General features: G+C 41.1%; 1 protein-coding gene across 1 annotated transcript in view; it reads left to right on the top strand.

The window, feature by feature from the left end:
• Positions 1-25,655, top strand: part of SPAG1 (sperm associated antigen 1) — an 87,011-nt gene that overhangs the window by 39,703 nt on the left and 21,653 nt on the right. Inside the window, exons 11-12 of the mRNA XM_027561436.1 lie at positions 20,422-20,793; positions 21,106-21,205. Of these exons, the coding sequence (XP_027417237.1) occupies positions 20,422-20,793; positions 21,106-21,205 (472 nt within the window). The remainder of the gene's footprint in view (positions 1-20,421; positions 20,794-21,105; positions 21,206-25,655) is intronic.

The raw sequence follows: 25,655 nt of genomic DNA, 5'->3' as shown, positions 1-25,655 counted from the left end.
GACTTTGCTTTTGGGGCTCCAAAATCACTGCAGATGGTGACTGCAGCCATGAAATTAAAAGATGCTTGCTCCTTGGAAGAAAAGTTATGACCAACCTAGACAGCATATTAAAAAGCAGAGGCATTACTTTGCCAACAAAGGTCTGTCTAGTCAAAGCTATGGTTTTCCCAGTAGTCATGTATGGATGTGAGAGTTGGACTATAAAGAAAGCTGAGTGCCAAAGATCTGATGCTTTTGATCTGTGGTGTTGGAGAAGACTCTTGAGAGTCCCTTGGACTGCAAGGAGATTCAACCAGTCCATCCTACAGGAAATAAGTCCTGAATATTCATTGGAAGGACTGAAGCTGAAGCTGAAACTCCAATACTTTGGCCACCTGATTTGAAGAAGTGACTCATTGGAAAAGACCCTGATGCTGGGAAAGATTGAAGGTGAGAGGAGAAGGGGATGACAGAGGATGAGATGGTTCAATGGCATCACTGACTTGATGGACATGAGTTTGAGTAAGCTCCGGGAGTTGGTGATGGACAGGGAAGCCTGGTGTGCTGCAGTCCATGGGGTCGCAAAGAGTCGGACATGAATGAGTGACTGAACTGAACTGAACTAAGAAGCATATGAGAGTTCTAGCTGCTTCACATTCTTGCCAGCATTTGGCATTTTATGTTTAAAAATATTTTTAGCCATTTGCTTAGGTGTATGGTGGTTTCTCATTGTGGTTCTAATTTGCATTTTGTTGTGGCTGTTGTTTAGTTACTAAGTCGTGTCTGACTCTTTTGCAACTCCATGGGCTCCTCTGTCCGTGGGACTTCCCAGGCAAGAATACTGGAATGGGTTGCCATTTCCTTCTCCAGGGGATCTTCCCTACCCAGGGATTGAATCCACGTCTTCTGCATTGGCAGGTGGATTCTTTGCCACGGAGCCACCAGGGAAGCCCTACTCAGGGTTTGGTATTACTTAATTGCCTTTTCCCTTGCTAAATGTTAATATTTTCTTTCTTCCTCACTTGTAAGGAATTTTGTACTGTATATTAGCAATTCTTAATATTATTATATGTGATTTTCAGTTTTGTTCAACTCTGATGTGGAACTTTTAAAATCTGGTTAGTTTTGGGTAACAGTTTTCCTACCTAATTCTGTGAACTATGGTTCTATTGTCAATTTATTTTCAAAACTTTTGCAGTGTTATCTGAATCTGTCCCACTTGTGTACCACCCCATGACCACCTGGGGTCTGGGCAATGGTTTCCCCTGTAAAATCACTTCTCAAAAATTTTGGTAGAATGTTTGAAGTTAGATTTATGCATATGGATCCCCTGGCAGGCAAGCTCATTTCAGATACAATTATAAAATTGTTTTTTTAAGTTCCCTCCTCTCTGTGATTCTTCCCTACTCTTTGTGGCTCTCAGAGGTTTTTCTTCCTCTTCCTCTGGCTAGAAAACAATTTAATTCTACTGTACACATCCCATGACTATGTGCCTCTAGGACTGAGCAGCAAGAGGAAAGAAAAAGAATGGGGATATCCTAGGGACCAGTTTCTCTGACCAGCATAAGAGTTCCTCTCCCCCACGGTTTTAAGTATCTACTTGATTGCCGCTGCCTCTGCACTTGCTAATGCACTGTTTGGGGACTGGGACTGGAGAGAAAGGAAAAACAAAGCAAATGGAAATAGGGAATTTCCCCATAGGGGCTAAATATCTTTTTTGTTGTTGTTGTTTTAAAAGATAAATAATAGAGGGCATCTCCTAAAGCTATTTCCTTCCATACCCAGCAGACTGTTCTGGGTTTTAAACTGCCATTGATCCAGGATAGGAAATATCAAAGAAAAGAAAATGGAGAAACTGACTGCTGTTTGGGGGGTATTTCCAATTCTAGTTCCATCCCTCATCAGCCTGTTACCGTTTTATTTTCAGTGTCCTCATATAACTGCTCCATGAATTCTGTCCAAGGTTGTTAGTTGTATTCAGTGTGAGACACAGGGTGGAGTTTATTTACTCCATATTGACAGGAATCACACTTCTCATTACTTTTTTTGACCAATTAGCACCCATGAAGAACTATGAAAGTGCTTTACATATAGTTTTTCACTTAATCCTCAAGGAAGCGATTAATTATCCATACTTAAAGTATTTGCCTGTAATGCAGGAGACACGGGTTTGATCCCTGGGTCGGGAAGATCCCCTGGAGAAGGAAGTGGCAACCCACCCCAGTGTTCCTGCCTGGAGAATCCCATGGACAGAGGAGCCTGGTGGGCTACAGTCCATGGGGTTGCAAAGAGTTGGACATGACTGAGCGACTAACACACACATAGAGATTAGGAAATGGAAGCTTAGAAAGGTTGTTTGCCACATTTGCACAGATTGTAAGTCACGTGGATAGAATATGGCTTCAAATGTGTGAGATTCCAAAGTCTGTCTCTTCAAGATGGTTGTTAGATGCCAACTAAGGCCCAGGGACTCCAGCAGTGCCTTTGGGCAGCATGCTGACTGATGCCTAGTGCCCGGTGAAGGTTTGTGTGCTCCGTGAGAACCAATGGTGGGAGAACTAGGGCACCCGGCATGTCACCTGGCCATGTGGAGCAGCTGAAGGGCATGTCCCTGCTACTTAGGGCCTGACAAAACGTGGTTCACTGGAGAAGGGAATGGCAAACCACTTCAGTATTCTTGCCTCGAGAACCCCATGAACACAATGAAAAGGCAAAAAGATATGACACTGGAAGATGAGCCCTCCAGGTGGGTAGGTGTCCAATACACTACTGGGGAGAAACAGCTCCAGAAAGAATGGAGAGGCTGGGATCAAGCGAAAATATCACTCAGTTGTGGATGTGTCTGGTGGTGAAAGTAAAGTCCAGTACTGTAAAGAATGTTGTGTAGGAACCTGGAACGTGAGATCCATGAATCAAGGTAAATTGGATGTCGTCAAGCAGGAGATAGCAAGAGTGAACATTGACATTTTAGGTATCAGTGAACTAAAATGGATGGGAATGGGCAAATTTAATTCAGATGACCACTGTATCTACTACCATGGGCAAGAATCCCTTAGAAGAAATGGAGTAGCCCTCAAAGTCAACTAAAGAGTCTGAAATACAGTACTAGGATACAGTCTCAGAAATGACAGAATGATCTCTGTTCACCTCTAAGGCAAACCATTCAACATTACAGTAATCCAAATCTATGTCCCAATCACTGATGCCAAAGAAGCTGAAGTTGACTGGTTATATGAAGACCTATAAGACCTTCCAGAACACCAAAAAAAAAAAAAAAAGATGTCCTTTTCATCATAGGGGGCTGGAATGCAAAAGTAGAAAGTCAGGTGATACCTGGAGTAACAGGCAAGTTTAGCCTTGGAGTACAAAATGAGGCAGGGCAAAGGCTAACAGAGTTTTGCCAACAGAATGCACTGGTCATAGCAGACACCCTCTTCCAGCCACAAAAGAGACAACTCTACACATGGACATCACCAAATGGTCAATACTGAAATCAGATTGATTATATTCTTTGTACCTGAAGATGGGAAAGCTCTATACAGTCAGCAAAAACAAGACCTGGAACTGACTGTGGCTCAGATCATGAACTCTTTGCCAAATTCAGACTTAAAGAAAGTAGGGAAAACCACTGGACCATTCAGGTATGCCCTTAATCAAATCCCTTTTGATTATGTGGTGGAAGTGATGGATAGACTCAAGGGATTAGTGCCTGAAGAACTATCAATGGAGGTTTGTAACACTGTACAGGAGGTAGTGACCAAAACCATCCCCAAGAAAAAGAAATGCAGGAAGGCTAAGTGGTTGTCTGAGGAGGCCTTCCAAGTAATTGAGAAAAGAAGAGAAGTGCAAGGCAAAGGAGAAAGGGAAAGATATACCCAACTGAATGCTGAGTTCCAGAAAATAGCAAGGAAAGATAAGAAAGCTTTCTTAAGCGAACAATGCAAAGAAATAGAGGAAAACAATAGAATAGGAAAAACTAAAGATCTCTTCAAGAAGATTGGAGATACCAAGGGAACATTTCATGTAAAGATGGGCACAATAAAGGACAGAAACAGCAAGGCCCTAACAGAAGGAGACGAGATTAAGAAGAGGTGGCAAGAATACACAGAACTAGACAAAAAAGGTCTTAATGACCCAGATAACCATGATGGTGTGGTCACCCACCTAGAGCCAGACATCCTGGAGTGTAAAGTCAAGTGGGCCTTAGGAAGCATTACTACGAACAAAGCTAGTGGAGGTGATGGAATTCCAGCTGAGCTATTTCAAATCCTAAAAGATGATTCTGTGAAAGTGCTGCACTCAATATGCCAGCAAATTTGGAAAACTCAACAATGTTCTAGGACCGGAAAAGGTCAGTTTTCATTCCAATCCCAAATAAAGGCAATGCCAAAGAATATTCAAATTACCAATAATTGCACTCATTTCACATGCTAGCAAGATTATGCTTAAAATCCTTCCAGCTAGGCTTCGGCAGTACGTGAACTGAGAACTTTCAGATGTTCAAGCTGGATTTAGAAAAGGCAGAGGAACCAGAGATCAAATTGCCAACATCTATTGGATTATAGAAAAAGCAAGGGAATTCCAGAAAAACATCTGCTTCGTTGACTACACAAAAGCCTTTGACTGTGTGGATCACAGCAAACTGGAAAATTCTGAAAGAGATGGGAATACCAGACCACTTTACCTGTCTCCTGAGAAACCTGTATGCGGGACAAGAAGCAACAGTTAGTAGCCGACATGGAACAACGGACTGGTTCAAAATTGGGAAAGGAGTGCGTCAAGGCTATATATTGTCATCCTGCTTATTTAACTTATATGCAGAGTACAACAGCAAAATGCCAGGCTGGATGACTCAAAGCTGGAACCAAGATTGCTGGGAGAAATATCAACAACCTCAGATATTCAAATGATACCACTCTAATGGCAGAAAACTTAGAGGAACTAAAAAGCCTCTTGATGAAGGTGAAAGAAGAGAGTGAAAAAGCTGGCTTAAAACTCAACATTCAGAAAACAAAGATCATGGCATCCATTCCTATCACTTGGCAAATAGATGGGGGAAAAAGTAGAAACAGTGACAGATTTTGGTGTTTTTTTTGGCTCCAAAATCACTGCAGGTAACTGTAGCCACGAAATTAAAAGATGCTTGCTCCTTGGAAGAAAAGCTTGTCACAAACCCAGAGAGCATATTAAAAACCAGAGACATTACTTTGCTGACGAAAGTCCATATAGTCAAAGGTATACTTTTTCCAATAGTCATGTACAGATGTGAGAATTGGACCATAAGAAGGCTGAATGCCAAAGAGTTGATGCCTTCAAATTGTGGTGCTGGAGAAGACTCTTGAGCGTTCCTTGGACAGCATGGAGATCAAACCAGTCAGTCCTAAAGGAAATCAGTCCTGTATGTTCATTGGAAGGACTGATGCTGAAGCTGAAGCTGCAATACTTTGGCTACCTGATGCAAGGAGCTGACTCATTAGAAAAAGACCCTGATGCTGGGAAAGATTGAGGGCCGATGAAGAAGCAGGAAAAAGAAGATGAGATGATTGGATGGCATCACCAACTCAATGGACATGAGTTTGAGCAAACTCTGGGAGACAGTGAAGTACAGGGAAGCCTGGCCTGCTGCAGTTCACGGGGTTGCAAAGGGTCAGACATGACTTAGCGAATGAACAACAACAGCAAGAAAGTATAGGTTCCATAAAACCCAGGCTGAACATCACCGGGCTGTCCTGTGAAAGAAACAGGTAGGATTTGGTGTTTATCCACTCTTGTGCTGATGCTGTACCAAGAACTCTTATCAGAGTTTGAACATATGTTGAGAAACAAGTGAGTTAAGGACTAATATTGATTTTGATTTAAAAAATGGGCAGAGGAACTGAATAGACATTTTCCCAAAGAAGACCTTCATTTGGCCAACAAGTACATGAAAAGGTGCTCAGTATCATTAATCATCAGGGAAATGGAAAGCCAAACCACAATGAAAACCTCACTCTGTGTGAATGGCCATCATCAAGAAGACAAGAGATCACAAGTGTCAGCAAGGATATGGAGAAAAGGGAACTCGTGTACACTGTTGGAATATAACCACTATGGAAAAGAGTATGGTGGTTCCTCAAAATATTAAAAATAGAACTATTTTCAAATTTTTAAGTAAAAAAATTAAAAATTACATTTTAACTAAAAAAATTTCAATATGATTCAGCCATCTCACTTCTGGGTGTATGTCCAAAAGAAATGAGATCACTGTCTTGAAGAGATATCCATTGTTTATTGCAGTATTATTCCCAATAGCCAAGACATGGAAACAATCTTAGTATCTACCAACAGATGAATAAGTACAGAAAGTGTGTGAAACAGACACAGACACAGATACACACACACACTCAAAAGGAATATTATCTTGCCATAATATAAAGGAAAATCCTGCCATTTTTAACAACGTGGGTGGAACTTGAGGATACTATGCTAAGTGAGGCAAGTCAGAGAAAGATAAATATTGTATGATCTCACTTATGTGTGGAATCTTAAAAAAGCCAAATTCATAATAATAGAGACTAGAATGGTGGTTGCCAGGTGCTGAGGGTTGGAGGTATTGGGAGAAGTTAGTCAAAGGGTATAAACTTCCAGTTATAAGATGAGTAAGTTCTGGGGATTCAGTATACAGCATGATGTCTATAGTTAACAATACCATATTATATACTTGAAAGTTGCTAAGAAAGTAGATCTTAAATATTCTTACTACAAAAAATATAGTAGTTTTGCAAGGTGAAGGATGTGTTAAGTAACCCTATTGTGGTAATCATTTTGCAATATATATATGTGTATCACGGAGAAGGCAATGGCATCCCACTCCAGTACTCTTGCCTGGAAAATCCATGGACGGAGGAGCCTGGTAGGCTGCGGTCCATGGAGTCGCTAAAAGTCGGACACGACTGAGCAACTTCACTTTCACTTTTTACTTTCATGCATTGGAGAAGGAAATGGCAACCCATTCCGGTGTGCTAAAAGTCGGACACAACTGAGCAACTTCACTTTCACTTTTTACTTTCATGCATTGGAGAAGGAAATGGCAACCCATTCCGGTGTTCTTGCTTGGAGAATCCCAGGGACGGGGAGGCCTGGTGGGCTGCCGTCTATGGGGTCACACAGAGTCAGACACACTGAAGCGACTTAGCAGCAGCAGCAGCATATATGTATCAAATCACCACACTGTACAACTTAAACTTATACAATGTTTTGTGTCAATTGTATCTCAAAATACTAAAATGCCTTCTTCACAATTAGAGATAAACAAGAGAGGGCTAATCAAAAAATCTGTAATACACATGGTGGTGGTTTAGTTGCTGAGTCATGTCCAACTCTCGCTACTCCATGGACAGTAGCCAGCCAGGCTCCTCTGTCCATGGGATTCGCCAGGCAAGAGTACTGGAGTGGGTAGCCGTTCCCTTCTCCAGGGGATCTTCCCGACCCAGGAATCGAAACTGGGTCTCCTGTATTGCCGGCAGATTCTTTACCAACTGAAGTACACGGGAAGCCCGTAACACACATGATTCCATGATTAAAAATCTGAGTCAGGATCATTGTAGTGTAATATCGCTTATCAGATTGATATGTTTCTGTCTGAGTTAGGTGGTTATCCCTAAGGCAAGTCCCATAGAGTAGCAGTATTCAGATCTCCAAGCAATCAGAGCTTTAAGAGGACCATTTCTGATCCTGGCATTCCTGGCCCTCCATAATCATTTGTAGATTAGGGAATGCATACAAATACACAAGATTCAGAGAACAAAAATGTCTTATAGGAAGGATAGAAAATTTTAAATTCCCCTTTCTCAGGAAAGCAAATCAGGATTAGGTAGATTAACCTTAATTCACAGCTCAAAGAAACGACTGCAGTTTTTTGCTGGATTTCCTCCCCCCACCACCCCCATTCTCCTTATGCATGTGTCTGTATGAATTTTTTTTACTGTTAAGATTTAAGTGTGTATAAAATTTTAATGTATGTTTTCCTGTCAAGTCCTATATTTTGGGGTTTTTCTATATTCATAAAAAAATCCCAAGATATATTTAAAAAAAAAGATTAAGTAGATTAAATGGCTGGAAGCCCAGTAGCATTGCTTTGAAGATGAAATAAGAACAATGGAACTATCTTATATTCATTTTTACCAAGTTCCATTGTTAGATAACATGGACAGAGAGGTCCTGAAGGCTTGGACAAGACAGGAGAAATCCAAGTTACTTTTAGGAAAATAATGTGAAAGCCCAGAGAGAGGTTATCAAGTTGGAATCTTTGCTGGTGGTTCCCCTCCCACCACATTCCAAGAAAGAACCCTCAGTCATTATGGGGTATGATGCAAGGAGCCCTAAATACCATGGGAAAATGCAGCAATTAGTGTGTTCTAACCTCAGGTGATAATGCTGCTCCCCTTCGGGCTCCACCTGGGTTGGCCAGGCCCAATTCATCCAGACTGAGGTACAACGTAACCAATGGGTTTAATTTAACAGCGGACAGCTACTGAGCACCTACTCTGTGTCAGGTACTGAGATAAGACAATTGATAGGCTTTCTTCACCTGTCCTTCTAAGGACTCCCAAAGCTGATTGGTTCTGGGATTTGAATTCCTGGGCTTTCTCGGAAGCTTCCCTATTTTCATTTTCTTTCTCTAGTAGAGGGGGTGTCCCAGTGGTAAAGAATCTGCCTGCCAATGCAGGAGACGCATGTTTGATCCTTGAGATGGGAAGATCCCTTGGAGAAGAAAATGGTGACCCACTCCAGCATTTTTGCCTGGAGAATCCCATGGACAGAGGAGCCTGGAGAGCTACAATCCATGGGGCCGCAGAATCAGACATGACTGAGCACGCACACAAGTCCCTAGGAGAGAGCATTTAGAAGTGGCCATCAGAGGAAAGTAGCATCTAGACTCCCTGGTAGTGTTGTCGCTTGTTCCCTGCTTAAAAATGAAATATAAGAAAATTAAAGTCATTAACAAACAGAAGAATAAAATATAAATAGTTTTCTTGTCCTAGAATTGTTGGAATCAGGAGGGTGTCAAGGTGGAGATTTCAAAGAGTTAAAAGGCACAAAATCATAAAGAAAAAGAATGATTTTGATTATGTAAAAATTAAAAATTATATGATAGATACCATAAAAATATTAAAAGGCAAATGACAAAATAAGAGAAGTGCAAGGGGTTAATGACATTAAATATGAAGAACTTTTACAAAGCAATAAAACCAAGTTAAAGAGCCTAGAACCAAAATGAACAAAGCATGTGTGTGTGTGTGTGTGTGTGTGTGTGTGTGCTCGCGCGCTCAGTCGCTCAGTCATGTCCAACTGTTTGTGACCCCATGGACTGCAGCCCGCCAGGCTCCTCTGTCCACAAAGCATATAATTAGATAAATCACTATTCAAGAAATTAAATGATCAATACATTTTGTATTGCTAATAAAAAGATGAAAATTAGATTCTTTTTTCCTCTCCCATCCAATTAACCAGGATAGAAAAAAAAGTATTCTTTGTTGTCAAGGGTAAGATAAAATAAAACAAGGGTAAGATAAAATTTATATCTCAATTTTTTTAAAAAAATTGAGATGTAATTCCTGTATCATAAAATTCACCCTTTACAAATTCACTGGATTTTAGTGTACTCACAAGGTTGTACACAGAGAAGGCAATGGCACCCCACTCCAGTACTCTTGCCTGGAAAATCCCATGGACGGGGGAGCCTGGTAGGCTGCAGTCCACGGGGTCGCTAAGAGTCAGACATGACTGAGTGACTTCACTTTCACTTTTCACTTTCATGCATTGGAGAAGGAAATGGCAACCCACTCCAGTGTTCTTGCCTGGAGAATCCCAGGGACAGGGGAGCCTGGTGGGCTGCCCTCTATGGGGTCGCACAGAGTCGGACACAACTGAAGCTACTTAGCAGCAGCAGCAGCAGCAGCAGCAAGGTTGTACAACCATCCCGATTGTCTAATTTTAAAACATTTTATCATCACAAAAAGAAATCCCATACCCATTAGCAATGAGTCCTGTCTCCCTTTCCCCCTGGCAACTACTAATCAACTTTCTGTCTCTATGGATTTGTCTGTCCTGAATATCTCATGTAATGGGATCATGCAATATGTGGCCTTTTGTGTCTGGCTTCTCTCACGATAGCATGATGTTTTCAGGGTTCATCCATGTTGCAATATGTATCAGTACTTCATGCTGTGTTTTTCCCCTTTCAGTTTTATTGAGATATAATTGACATCAGCACTGTATCAAGTTTAAGGTGTACAGCATAATGATTTGACACATAAACCATGAAATGATTAGCACAATAAGCTTAGAAAGCATCCATCATCTCATATGGTAATGAAATTTTTTAAATAGAAAATCTTATTCCTTATGATGAGAACTCTTAGAACTGTTGTTCTCTTAACAGCTTTCATATAAAACTGTTAATTATGTTTATCATGTTGCACATTACATCCCTAGTACTTATCTCATAACTGGACGTCTGACTGCCTTCATCCAGTTCCCCCTCCCCGCGTTCCCCACCTCTGGTAACCACAGATCTGATCTTTTTTCTATTTAATGTGCATTTGTTTGTTTGGTTTTGAAGTATAGTTGACCAACAACATGTTATACAACTTAGTGAGTTCATCAGTCAGTTCAGTTCAGTTGCTCAGTCGTGTCCGACTCTTTGCGAGTTCATATCTCTATACATTTCAAAATGATCCCCACAGTAAGTCTAGCTATGATCTGTCACCATGTAAAGGTATTACATAATTGTTGACTATATTCCCCGTACTATACATTTCATAACTGTGACTCATTTATTTTTGCAACTGGAGTCTGCGTCTCTTAATCTTCCTCAGAAAACCTCCTCCCTTCAGCCCTTTTGCCTCCAGCAACCACCTGTATCTTGACTGTTTTGTTATGTTTGTTCATTTGCTTTGTTTTTATATTCCACATGTAAGTGAAATCATACATTATTTGTTTTTCTCTGACTCATTTCACCTAGCATAATACCCTGTACATTTATCTATGTTGTCACAAATGGCAAGATTTCATTTTTTATGACCAATATAATATTTCATTATAAATATATATATATACACACACACATGCTAAGTGTGTGCCAAGTCGCTTCAGTTTGTCCGACTCTTTGTGACCCTATGGACCATAGCCTGCCGGGCTCCTCTGTCCATGGGATTCTCCTGGCAAGAATACTGGAGTGTGTGTTTATATATAAATAAATTACATCTTCTTTATCCGTTCATCTATTACTGGGCACTTAGGTTGCTTCCATATCTTGGCTGTTGTAAATAACGCTGAGAGGTGTATTTATCTTTTCTGATTAGTGCTTTTGTTTTCTTCAGACAAATACCCAGGAGTGGAATTGTTAGTATGATAGTTCTATTTTTAATTTTTTGAGGAACTTCCGTACTGTTCTCCATACTTGCTATACCAATTCACATTTCTACCAAGAGTGCACAAGGATTACACTTTCTCCACATCTTTGCTAACACTTAATTGTTGTCGTTTTGATAATAGCCATTCTGACAGGTGTGAGCTGATAGATCATTGTTGTTTTAATCTCTGATGATCAGTAGTGTTGAGCATCTTTTCATGTACCTATTGGCCATCTGTATGTTTTTTTAGGAAAAATGTTTATTCATATCCTATGTCCATTTTTAAACCAAGCTGTTTGTTTTTTTTGCTATTGAGTTATATGAGTTGTTTATATATTTTGGATACTAACTCCTTATCAGATATATTGTTTACAAATATCTTCTTCCATTCAATAGGTAGCCTTTTCAGTTCTTCATAGTTTGCTGTGCAAAAGTTCTTTAGCTTGATGTAGTCCCATTTGTTTGTTTTTACTTTTATTTCCCTTGTCTGAGTAGACATATCCAAAAAAATATTACTAAGACCAATGTTTTAGTACTTCACTCCTTTTTATGGACAAATATTCCATTGCATGGATAATATCACATTTTCTTTTTTCATTAATCAGTTGATGGACATTTGGGTTTTTCTACTTTGTGGCTATTATAAATAATGCTTCTATAAACATTCATGTACAGGAATTTTTGGTTTGTGTCTGTGCATGTACATATGTTTATAATTTGGGGAGGTATAAACTTAAGAGTCAGAGAAGGCAATGGCACCCCACTCCAGTAGACTTGTCTGGAGAATCCCATGGATGGAGGAGCCTGGTGGGCTACAGTCCATGGGGTCGTGAAGAGTCGGACACGACTGAGCGACTTCACTTTCACTTTTCCCTTTCATGCATTGGAGAAGGAAATGGCAACCCACTCCAGTGTTCTTGCCTGGAGAATCCCAGGGATGGAGGAGCCTGGTGGGCTGCCGTCTACGGGGTCACACAGAGTCGGACACGACTGAAGCGACTTAGCAGCAGTAGCAGCAGCAAACTTAAGAGTAGAATACTGGTTTATATGGAAACTGTATGTTTACCTTCTAAAGGAACTGCAAGACTGTTTTCCAAAGCGGCTACACCATTTTATATTCTCACTAGCAATATATAAAGATTCCAATTCCTCCACATTGTTTCAAACACCTGTTATAGTTCACCACTTTCAGTATAACCATCCCAAGGGGTGAAAAGTGTTAATTCCTTATGGTTTTGATTTGGATTTCCCTCAAAAAAGCTAAGATCATGACATCATCCCATCACTTCATGGCAAATAGATGGGGAAAAAGTGGAAACAGTGACAGATACTATTTTGGGGGGGCTCCAGAATCACTGTGGACAGTGACTGCAGCCATGAAATTAAAAGACACCTGCTCCTTGGAAGAAAAGCTATGACAAACCTAGACAGGGTATTAAAAAGCAGAGATATCACTTTGCCATCCATGGTCTGTATACTTAAAGCCACAGTTTTTCCAGTAGTCATGTACAGATGTGAGAGTTGGACCATAAAGAAGGCTAAGCGCCAAAGAATTGATGCTTTCCAACTGTGGTGCTGGAGAAAACTTTTGACAAGGACATGCTCTTGGACAGCGTGGAGATCAAACCAGTCAATTCGAAAGAAAATCAACCCTGAATATTCATTGGAAAGACTGATGCTGAAGCTGAAGCTCCAATACTTTGGCCACCTGATGGGAAGAGCCAACTTATTTGAAAAGACCTTGATGCTGGAAAAGATTGAGGGCAGGAGGAGAAGGGGACGACAGAGGATGAGATGGTCGGATGGCATCACCGACTCAGTGGACATGAGTTTGAGCAAACTCTAGGAGATAGTGAAAGACAGGGAAGCCTGGCATGCTGTGGTCCAAGGAGCCAAAAAGAGTCGGACATGACTTAGCGACTGAACAACAACAATGACTTATTATGTTGATCATTTTCCATGTGTTTATTAGCCATTTGTGTGTCTTCTTTGGAGAAATGTTTATTCAAGTCATTTGCCCATTTTGAAGGTTGTCTTTTTATTGTTTCACTTTAAGTGTTATTTATATATTCTGAATACTAGACTCTTATCAGATACTTGATTAGCATATTTCTTCCATTCCACAGGTTTTAAAACTTTCTTGGTAATATCAGTTGAGGCACAAAAGTTTGGTGTCGTATACAAAAATCGACTGTTAAATCCAAGGTCATGTAGATTTACTCCTATGTTTTCTTCTAAGAGTTCTAGGGTTTTAGCTCTTATTTTTAGGTCATTTATTTATTTTGATTAATTCATATAAGAAGGAGTCCAACTTAGCTTTGGTTTTGGGGGGTTTTTGTTATTGTTTGACATGTAGAAATCTAGTTATCATAACATCATTTGTTAAAAAAACAAAACAAAACTATTCTTTCCTTATTGAATGGACTTGGCATCTTTGTCAGAAGTTAGTTGGCCATACCCACACACTTATGGTCAATTAAGCTACAATAAAGAAAGCAAGAATATATAATGGAGAAAAAACAGTCTCTCCAATAAGTGGTACTGGGAAGACTAAACAGTTCCAAGTAAAAGAATGAAATTAGAACATTTTCTACCACCGTATACAAAAGTAAACTCAAAATGGATTAAAGACCTAAATCTAGGACCAGAAACCATAAAACTCCTGAAGAAAACTTAGGAAAAACATTCTTTGACATAAGTTGTATTTTCTTTGGGGGGGGGTGGGGATCTGTCTCCTAAGTCAAAGGAAACAAAAGCAAAAACAAACAAATGGGACCTAATCGAACTAAAAAGTACAGCAAAGGAAATCACCAGCAGAACAAAAAGACAATCTACTGAATGAGAGAATATATTTGCAAATGATATGATCAATAGAGATTAATATCCCACATATATAAACAGTGCTAACTTGCTCTGTCAAAACAAACCACTCAATTAGAAAATGGGCAGAACATCTGAATAGACATCTTTCCAAAGAAGATATATAAATAGCCAACAGGCACAGGAAAAGATGCTCAACATCATTAATCATCAGAGAAATACAAATCAAAACCACAGTGAGATATCACCTCACATCTGTCAGAGTGGCTAGCATCAAAACGACCACAAATAACAAATGTTGGCAAGGATGTGGAGAAATTGTAACCCTTGTGCACTGTTGGTGGGAACACAGATTGGTGCACGCAGCCTGGAAAACAGCATGGCAGTTTCTCAATAAACTAAAGTAGAACTACCATATGATCCAGCAGCTCTACTCCAGGGTGTATATTCAAATAAAACAAAAGCGCTAATTCGAAAAGATGCATGCACCCCAATGTTCATAGCAGCGTTATTTACAATAGCCAAGATATGCAAGCAGCCTGTGTCCATCGGCAGATGAATGGCTAAAGAAAATATGATATTCACACACACACAGGAATACTACTCCATCCTAAAAAAGAGTGAAATTTTGTCATTTGCAGCATCATGTGGATGAAGGGGATTAACGCTTAGTGAAATAAGTCAGAGAAAGACAAATACTGTATGATAAAACTTATATGTGGAATCTAAAAAATAAAATAAGCTAGTGGATACAACAAAAAAGAAACAGACTCACAGAGAACAAACTAGTGGTTACCAGAGGGGAAAGGGAGGGGGAGGGGCATGCTGGGGGGGGCAAATTAAGTGGTACAACTATTCTGTATAAAACAAATAAGCTACAAGGATTTATTATACAGCACAGGAAATATAGTCAATGTTTTATAATAACTATAAATAGAGTCTAACCTTTAAAAACTGCAAATCACTATTTTGTATACCTAAAACTTATATAATACTGTAAATCAAATATGCCACAAAAAAAAAAAAAAAAAACCCCACCTGATTGATGGACTGACTGATGTGGTCAAAGCCGTGGTTTTCAGAGGTTTCATTGTACTATCACATTGATTTCCATTTGATAAAAATTAAAACATATGTTGGAGAAGGCAATGGCACCCCCACTCCAGTACTCTTGCCTGGAAAATCCCATGGATGGAGGAGCCTGGTAGGCTGCAGACCATGGGGTCTCGAAGAGTTGGACACGACTGAGCGACTTCACTTTCACTTTTCCCTTTGATGCATTGGAGAAGGAAATGGCAACCCACTCCAGTGTTCTTGCCTGGAGAATCCCAGGGACACGGGAGCCTGGTGGGCCACTGTCTATGGGGTTGCACAGAGTCAGACACGACTGAAGCGACTTAGCAGCAGCAAAACATATGTTACCCTAAAAAAAATCACTTGGCCATAGATATGTGAGCTTATTTCTGAGCTCTCTATTTCATTGATCTACATGTCTATCGTTATATCAGTATCATACTGTTTTGATTACTGTAGCTTTCCATAAGTTTTTAAATCTGAAGTGTAAGTTGTTTGATTCTGTTCTTTTTCAAGATTGTTTTGGCTATTCTAGGCCTCTTGAAATTCCATACAAAGTGAAGGATCAGCTTTTCCATTTCTGCAAAAAAGTTATGGATTTTTGATAGGGATTATGTTGAATCTGTAGACTGCTTTGTATAGTATGGATATTTTAACAAAAGAAAGTATTCCTATCCATGATGAAGAGATATTTTTCCATTTAATGTCTTTCAGCAATATTTATCCCACAAGTCCCATTGCCTTGGTTAAAATTGCCTTAATATTTTACTTCTTTGAATACTATTGTAAATGGAATTGTTTTTGTAATTTCTTTTCAGAAGTTTTCATTGCTAGCTTATAAAAATAACAAATTTTATATGTTGATCCAAGGAGAGATAAGAAAGCCTTCTTAAGTGAACAAGGCAAAGAAATAGAGGAAAACAGTAGAATGGGAAAGACTAGAGACCTCTTCAAGAAAATTAGAGATACCAAGGGAACATTTCTTGCAAAGATGGGCACCAAAAAGGACAGAAACAGTATGGACCTAACAGAAGCAGAGAATATTAAGAAGAGGTGGCAAGAATACACAGAAGAACTGTACAAGAAAAGATTCTAATGACCTGGACAACCATGATGGTGTGATCACACACCCAGAGCCAGACGTCCTGGAGTGTGAAGTCAAGTGGGCCTTAGGAAGCATTGTTATGAATAAAGCTAGTGGAGGTGACAGAATTCCAGTTGAGCTTTTCCAAATCCTAAAAGATGATGCTGTGAATGTGCGGCACTCAAGTGCCAGCAAGTTTGGAAAACTCAGCAGCGGCAACAGGATTGGAAAAGGTCAGTTTTCATTCCAATCCCAAAGAAAGGCAATGCCAAAGAATGTTGAAATTACTGTACGGTTGCACTCATTTCACATACTAGCAAGATTATGCTCAAAATCCTTCAAGCTTGGCATTAGTAGTATGCGAACCAAGAATTTCCAGGTGTTCAAGCTGGATTTAGAAAAGGCAGAGGAACCAGAGATCAAATTGCCAAGATCCGTTGGATCATTGAAAAAGTAAGGGAATTCCAAAATATCTACTTCTGCTTCATTGACTATGCTAAAGCCTTGACTATGTGGATCACAACAAAATGTGGAAAATTCTAAAACAGATGGGAATACCTGTCTCCTGAGAAACCTGTATACAGGTCAAGAAGCAATAGTTCGAACCGGACATGGAACAATGGATTTGTTTCAGAATTGGGAAAGGAGTACTATAAGGCTGTATATTGTCACCCTACTTATTTAATTTATATGCCGAGTACATCATGCCAAATGCTGGGCTGGATGAAGCTCAAGGTGGAATCAAGACTGCCCGGAGAAATAATAATAACCTCAGATATGCAGATGACACCACCCTTATGGCAGAAAGTGAAGAGGAACTAAAGAGCCTCTTGATGAAGGTGAAAGAGGAGAGTGAAAAAGCTGGCTTGAAACTCAGCATTCAAAAAACGATTCTGGTTCATTTCAGAAAACTATCAGAAAACTCAACATTCAGAAAACTCCAGGGGATAGAGGACAGGGAAGCCTGGTGTGTTGTAGTCCATGGGGTGAAAAAGAGTCAAACACTACTGAGCGACTGAACAACAACTTGTACCCTGAAATTGCTGAATTTTCTTATTAACTCTGGTGGTTTGTGTGTGTGCGTGTATTATGTAAATATAATCCTAAAGAATCTATCTGAAGATAATCACGTTATCTTTGAATAGAGATAGTTTTACTTTTTCCTTTCCAGTATGGACGTCTTTTCTTTCTTTTTTCTTGTCTCAACTGACCAGGTTACAACTTCCAGTATAATGTTGAGTAGCTACAGTGAAAACTATCTTCAGGGGAAAGCTTTTAGGGTTTCACTATTGAGTATGATCTTAGCTGTGAGTTTTTCATAAATGTACTTAATATACTTAATCATGTTGGAAGTTTTACTTCTTCATTTTTTGAGTTTTTTTTTTTTAAATCATGAAAGAGTATTGGATTTTGTCAAGTTCCTTTTCAGTGTCAGCTATGGTTATATGGTTTTTCCCCCATGTTCTATTAATGGCAGGTATTGAATAGATTGATTTTTCTACTGTTGAAATACTCTTCCATTCCTGAGATAAATCCCATTGGTCAAGATGTATAATGCTTTTAATATGCTATTGCATTCAGTTTGCTAGTATTTCATTGAGAATTTTTGTATCTACCAGCTACCCTAAACCACCACACCACCCAAGGCTACTGAAGTCTTTGTGGTTTTTAGATCTGATGGTTTCCTTCAGTCTTTATGCGGTGAGAACTGTTGGTCATTCCTTCCTTTGACAGTTGTTAATCATTGACTCCCTTGTCCCTGAAATGCTCTTTCCTCTTGGTTTCTGAAGCAGTACACCTTCCCGTTTTTTTTCCTCTCATTTCTAGGTGATACTCCACTTCCACTGGCAATTCTGATCATCTTTTTAAGTGTTTTATTTCTCAGGAATCCTTTGGAAGATCTCAGTGACTCCCTCCACATCCACCAAACTTCAATGATTGTTTTTATGCTCAAAATTCCCAAGTCAGTGTCTTCCAGATAAGGCCTCCTCTGATCTATGTTTGGAGCCATCTTCTGAACGACTCCTCTGGAATGTGTTCCAGGGAGCTAAATAGCCCCCAGGACTCACAGGTCTTTCGTGTTTGGGCCTCTGCTTACCTGTGCAGGAAAATTTCAGGGGCATTTCAATCTTAAGGAAAGAGGTACAGCGTTCATTTCATTTCCTCTGGATCCTGAGTCCCAGTTACGTTGTTTCTAGATCTTCATGCTTGATCGAATTCCTTAGTGTCTCTCTTTCTTCATTTGTAATGTGGGGATGATACTTGGTATGAAGACTAATGATAATGAAGAATGATTATGTAAGTAAAGGTCCTCACTCATAGTAAGTTTTAAATAAATAGCAGCAATTTAGTAACAGTATTGGTCAGACATGATGACACACAAGGGAACCAAAAACAACACTAGCTGCTCATCATTTCTGCTGACACTGATTTATGCTTCCGTCCATTTTTATTCTGGGTGGAACCTGAGCAGCAAATACCAGATGAAGAGTACTAGAGCTTTGCTGTAATAATTCTACTGGGTTCAATCTAGGGGTTTATCACTATTACAAGATCATCTTTTGTTTTAATAATTAAGCCTCTTTTGGTCAGTGATCCAAAATTGAATGTCATTCTGCTGTATAGAAAACTCTATTAATTAGTGTGCTTTTTATACACTCATTTTGCCTTTTCATACTGTTCATGGGGTTCTCAAGGCAAGAATACTGAAGTGGTTTGCCATTCCCTTCTCCAATGGACCACATTCTGTCAGCCCTCTCCACCATGACCCGTCTGTCCTGGGTGGCCCCACACGGCATGGCTTAGTTTCATTGAGTTAGACAGGCTGTGGTCCATGTGATCAGATAGGCTAGCTTTCTGTGATTATGGTTTCAGTGTGTCTGCCCTCTGATGCCCTCTCACAAGGCAAAATGATAGGATACTGAAAGAGGAACTCCCCAGGTCGGTAGGTGCCCAATATGCTATGAGATGGCTGGATGGCATCACCAACTCGATGGACATGAGTTTGAGTAGACTCTGGGAGTTGGTGATGGACAGGGAGGCCTGGTGTGCTGCGATTCATGGGGTGGCAAAGAGTCGGACGCGACTGAGCGACTGAACTGAACTGATAAACTCATTGCTTGCCTTAAGGTGACCATCACCTATCCACTGATTTTCATTTATGTACTTGTGGCTTTCTATTTCATCTGTGTTTCAGATTCTGGCTTTAACATTCATGAAACAGAATGGGAAATACATTCATTAAAAATTACATGAGAATTTATTACAAGAGAAAGTTGGGAAGTCTCTGCAGTTAGTGCTTTGAAATGATGAATTGCTTTGTTTTAAATATTTAGACACCCATCAATGAAATATTTGTTATTTTCATAGTTAAAAATCAGTTCAATAATCAATTATTAAAGCTCTGATAAATACTTGAAATCTTTCAAGATCAGAGGAATTTTTAACTTCGAGTAAGGTATTGTAATGGAAATTTTACTGACTTTTTAAGGTTCCTTTTAAAAACTAGGTGTCTGTTTTATGTGAGTTCTTTGCTAAAATCATTTTTAAATGCCTTAAAAATCACTTGGACTTGATAATTTGAAAAAATTGATAATTTTTTGATTATTTGAAATAGATAATTTGAACAAATTATCTTCTCCCAGTTCTTTAACAGAAGGAAAGGGTACCCTAACGGGAGTGCAGTTGTATTCAAGTCTTAGTAACTTCATTCATTCATTTGTAAATTGTTAGGCGGAAAAAAAGTACAAATTTTCTAAGGTCTACCTCGACACGTACGCTGTGATGAAGGGAATGATGTTTGAAATGCCGGTTTTCACATCCCAAGCTCTTCGGCGTTCGAAGAGTTAAATCCGGGCTTGACTTGAGTCCTCAGCCCGGGAAACCCCCGGGGTCCACAGGAGCGCCGCGTCTCCCAGGAGCGCCGGAACTGCCCGGCTCCCGGCGAGGGGCGGGCCGGCTCCTCCCGGCTTCGCCCGGGACCCCGCCCCCGCGCCGGCACTGCCGCGGCCTCGGCGGTAGCTGCTCCGGATGATGCAAACAGTCACTTCCCGCATCCACTCCCCACAGAGGCCGCGGAGTCGGCGGGAGCCGGGAGCGCCGCCGAGCCGCGCGCCATGGGCAACATCCAGAAGAAGCTGACGCGCAGGAGCGAGGGCGGCAAGCGGCCGGAGAGGGGCGCGCCGCGGCGGGGCCGGACGCCAGGGGCCGGCGCGGACAAGCGCGACCGACCGCGGGCCCCGGCCCCGGCGGGCGGCGGGCGGGGCGCCGGGGAGCCCGCGGCCGGCGCGTCCCCGGGACCCGCCGCGCCCCCGCCGGGGTCCGCTGCCCCGATGGGTCCCGCCGCCCTGAAGAGCCAGGGCAACGAGCTCTTTCAAAATGGGCAGTTCTCCGAGGCGGCGCTCAAGTACTCGGCGGCGATTGCGCAGCTGGAGTCCGCAGGTGAGTGGGCTGCGCCCGGCGGTCTCCCCGGCCCCTTGCGAATGACAGGCGCCCGCTGCGTCCGTTCCCTTCCCGCGAACCGAGGGCAGGGCGGATGCGGCCGAACCTCGGGGCGCGCCGCGTGTGCCCGGGGCGGGGCGCGTGGGCAGCTGCCGGTCACGGGCTTGGCCTCCGGCCAGCGCGTACACCGGCAGCTGCTCGCAGCCGCGTTAGCCGCGGGTGTAGGACCGCGGTGCCGCCGGAGACCTCAATCTTCTGCTGAACTGTGATTAGCCAATGGATTGTAACCATTTAATTAAATGTGATTTTTAGGAAGTGGAAGTGCAGCCGATCTAAGTATCTTATATTCAAATAGAGCAGCATGTTACCTCAAAGACGGAAACTGCAGTGGCTGTATTCAGGATTGTAACAGGTAAACTGCCCGTTTTTCAGCTTTGTCAACAGATTATCATTTCAGTGGGATGAATGCAGTATTTAATACCCTTCTAACGTTTCTGCGTAAATCTGATTTTTTATGACATTGAAGGTGCGTTAATTGGTTAACACATAAAGCTCATACATCCTTTTACATATATGAAGACAATTATAGAAGATGTTTGTGCAAACTTCTTTTATTTCTTAGCTACCACCTTAATCATACTCTTTCCACATGGATCCCAGAGTTTTGGAGAAGCCTTCTGACCGGAGTCTCTGCCTCCTCCAATCCACCGTGGCATCAGGATGACTTTTCCTAAAGCATTATTTTGTGCAGACTGTTTCAGCCTGTGTTCAGTTGCCCAGTATGCTGTTGCAGATCATTATAATCTCTGCTTCCCTGGTGGCTCAGGTGGTGAAGAATCTGCCGGCAATGCAGGAGGCCCGGGTTGGATCCCTGAGTCGGGAAGATCCCCTGGAGAAGGGAAAGCCACCCACTCCAGTATTCTTGCCTGAAGAATTCCAGGGACAGAGGATCCTGGCAGGCTACAGTCCATGGGTTCGCAAAGAGTCGGACACTACTGAGTGACTAACACTTTGTCACCACACTGCACCCCTCGCCCCTTCCCCTCCCGGCAACAAGCTTTCTGCTCTCCTTTGGTCTGTATGTGTAATGCCCTCTGCAAACTTTGCTTCAGGAATCTTTCCTCAGCTTGCCCCTCCTCTCCACTTTCCTTGTCACCTCAGACTTCATGGTCTTCTGCATGGCTGGAACACTTACTGCCACTCTCACACCTGTAGGCCCTTACGTCACCCTCTGCAGAGGAATTTCAACTCTCTGAGGTCAGGGATTGCGTGTGCATCCCTCAAGCACAGTAGTCACCCATCGTACTCAACAAGTTACATACTGAGGTGGATGAATATATTTACATAAATAAAAAGTAGCTTTTTACATTTTTTTTAACCATTAAATATTAAGCCTGCTTGAGGAGCCCTTTGGGAAGAAGTTACTGTTTATTGTTGTTCGGTCACTAAGTCATATCCAACTCTTTGAGACCCCATGAACTGCAGCACACCAGGCTTTCCTGTCCTTCACTATCTCCCAGAGTCTGCTCAAACTCATGTCCATTGAGTCGATGATGTCATCCAATCATTTCATCTTCTGTTGCCCCCTTCTCCTCTTGCCCTCAGTCTTTCCCAGCATCAGGATCTTTTCCAGGAGTTGGCTCTTTGCATCAGGTGGCTAAAGTATTAGAGCTTCAGCACCAGTCCTTCCAGTGAATATCCAGGGTTGATTTCCTTTAGGATTGACTGGTTTGATGTCTGTACTGTCCAAGGGCCTCTCAAGAGTCTTCTCTAGCACCACAGTTTGAAAGCATCAATTCTTCAGCACTCAGCCTTCTTTATGGTCCAGCTGTCACATCCGTACATGACTACTGGAAAAACCATAGCTTTGACTATATGGACCTTTGTGGGAAAAGTGATGTCCCTGCTTTTTAATACGTTGTCTAGGTTTGTCGTAGTGTTTCTTCCAAGGAGCAAGCATCTTTTAATTTCATGGCAACAGTCACTATCCGCAGTGATTTTGGAGCCCAAGAAAATGAAATCTGTCACTGTTCCCATTTTTTCTCCATCTGTTTGCCATGAAGTGATGGAGCCAGATGCCATGATCTTACTTTTTTTGAATGTTGAGTTTTAAGCCAGCTTTTTCACTCTCTTCTTCCACCTTCATCAAAAAGCTCTTTAGTTCCTCTTCGCTTTCTGCCATTAATGTGTTACTGTTAGTGCATCTAAAAAATAAGAAGCTGCAGGTACTGGTGTAACCTTCACAGTCTCGATTTACCACCGTTGTGTGGTATAATTATTAGAATTACTCCCTTTCACTCTTAGAAGCCCTAGTTTGCACAGGGGCATACATGGACACCTTGATTATAAGGTGAACAATTTTTTTTTCATCGACAGTATCAGTTTACATATGTGGGTAAAAACTTGCTGGTATCTATGCCTGCAGTTTAAAAAGAAAGCTGCAAGCTGCTTGTATTTTTTGCCAATTTTACATATTCAAATATAAAATAAATAATATTTATATTCACTTTGGTCTGTCTCGACATCATCAATGGTTGTGCTAGCTCACAACGTGTTCAGGATTTGGGGAGCTGGTTGAAGTCAAGTTGGTAGTTGAAATCTGACATGATTGGAGTACTACTAATACTATGAAAATTGGCAAATGCCACAAATCTGGGTCTTTTTCTCAGGAGAGCCAGCTGTTAAACGTTTGCCACTGCCCATAACTAACAACAAGACCAAGTAGATTTGCATAGTATCAGGCACCTTGCGATTTGCAGCTGAGAGCCTTTCAGTTCAAGTGTCTATTGCCTAATACATTACCCTTCAGATGCGTCTCAGGTCTTCCTTCAGTGAGTTCAGTACTCCAGTTAAAAAACAGTACACTTAAGTGAGATGGTGTAAGTGAGATATGGTGTAAGACATTTTCTTGCTAAAATGTGTTGTGTTTCAGTGGAGACCCAGGAGGAAGTCACAGAGGACACTGTTGAGTCTGGAGTGGAGTTTTGTCTTGAAGGACAGGAGGATTGCCTGCCGGGGAGGGAGGAGGCAGAGGGGAAGGTTTAGGTGAGGGGTCCTTAGTGAAAGGCTGTGTTTTCGGCCAAGGAATCTGGCTCTGCTGGTCAGTACCGACCTTTCTAGAAACCGACCTACTTAGATGTTTTCTTTGATACCTGACATATGAGTCTCAGCATAAGGTGACTGGGTGATTGGGGTGATTTTACTCAAAAGCAATGATTCTCAAACTCATTTTAATGCCAGGGAAACCATGATTTGCCTTTGGGGACATGTTGAAGTATGGCCGTATTGAAAACCAGTTATTAGCAGGAATATATCTCTTTTCTCTTCACCTCAAAAGGTTACATACCTTTTAGAGAAAGCCTGTGTTTTAGTTTTTCAGTTAATTATCTTTGCTCCTTGGAGAGTTGTTTGCACAGACTTTTATTACAAGTGGTAGCAGGTTTCAAACAGTGAAAAAGAAAAATTCCCTGGGAGCAAAATTTAAAATAAGGGGGAACCTATGAAATAACTTTCATAGATTTACTTGTGAAATAACTTTTTATGCATTTTGGGGGGGAAAAAGAGAGAGAGAACACTAGCACATCTTGACTGAACTTAGGCAAACATTAAGCAGATATTGCAAAAGAAGCATTCAGCATAGTTACTAGACATACAGTAATTGTTCCAGAAATGTTAAAGCTTTGAGGATGACAGTGGTGACATGCCAGCCCCTGTCTGCACCAAGTACATGCACAGGAAAGCAAACGGAACTTCATCCTTTCAGGTTACAGAGGTTAACATGAATATTTTCCCCTATGATTACTATTTTGTGCCCTATTTTTTCCCTAAATGACAAGATTAACTTGTTTTTCAGGAATTAAGCAAATTAAATATCAGTTAATTTGGCTTATTTTTAAAATAATAATTGAAGGAGCACTAGAAGTATTTAGTTTGCTCAAATTCACATCCTCTGCTATCCCCTTCTCCTCCTACCTTCAGTGTTCCCCAACATCAGGGTCTTTTCCAATGAGTCACCTCTTCGCATCTGGTAGCCAAAGTATTGCAGCTTCAGCATCAGTCCTTTCAGTGAATATTCGGGGTTGGTTTCCTTTAGGATTGACTGATTTGGTCTCCTTGCGGTCCAAAGGACTCTCAGGAGTCTCTCAGCACCACAATTCAAAAGCATCACTTCTTCAACACTCAGCCTTCTTTATGGTCCAACGTTCATGTTGGTACATGACTTCTGGAAAACCATAAAACAGTTCTCGTAATTGTTTATCAGAAGATGTTAAAAAACATCTTCACTGCTCCCAATCTGTCAGAGAACCTTTTTGAGTTATCTAAATACATCAAAACTCTTTCCCGGACTTTTCATGGAGAGTATTTCGACAGACTCAAATGAATGCTGTCTAGTAATTCTGTTTTTGCTCATCTTTGCTTCTCTCTGATGGACTTGAAATTAGAAGGCTCTTTTAGATTCTTAACTGTGTTAACTTGAATAGTTAAGCTCTTGTAAACTCTGATTTAAAAGTTCTCTGTGTGTTTATGAATAGATGTGCTTTTCTTTTTTTCCTTTAGTGGAATTCCCATTCATAAGCTCACATTCATTTTCAGGATTGTGGTTAAAAAGAAAAATTTGCATTTACTCAGCTGGGAAGTGCTATAAATTAAATGCATCATCTCATTCAGCTTTAGATTCCACGCCTACCTCAGGTCCATCTTGTGGATAAATAGCTCCTTGGGCATTGGAAGTCTTTGGTGAAACGGGGGTAGTCTTGTGTCTGTGACCTATATGTATAATGAGTGTTCATGTAGTTACTATCTCCTAAGCATTAAACTAAGGTGGATTTAAGACAGGGGTACAGGTGATAGATCCTGATACC

Source organism: Bos indicus x Bos taurus, chromosome 14 (assembly GCF_003369695.1).
Source record: "Bos indicus x Bos taurus breed Angus x Brahman F1 hybrid chromosome 14, Bos_hybrid_MaternalHap_v2.0, whole genome shotgun sequence".
Classification (NCBI taxonomy): Eukaryota; Metazoa; Chordata; class Mammalia; order Artiodactyla; family Bovidae; genus Bos; species Bos indicus x Bos taurus.
This window is presented reverse-complemented; position numbering and strand designations above follow the sequence as displayed.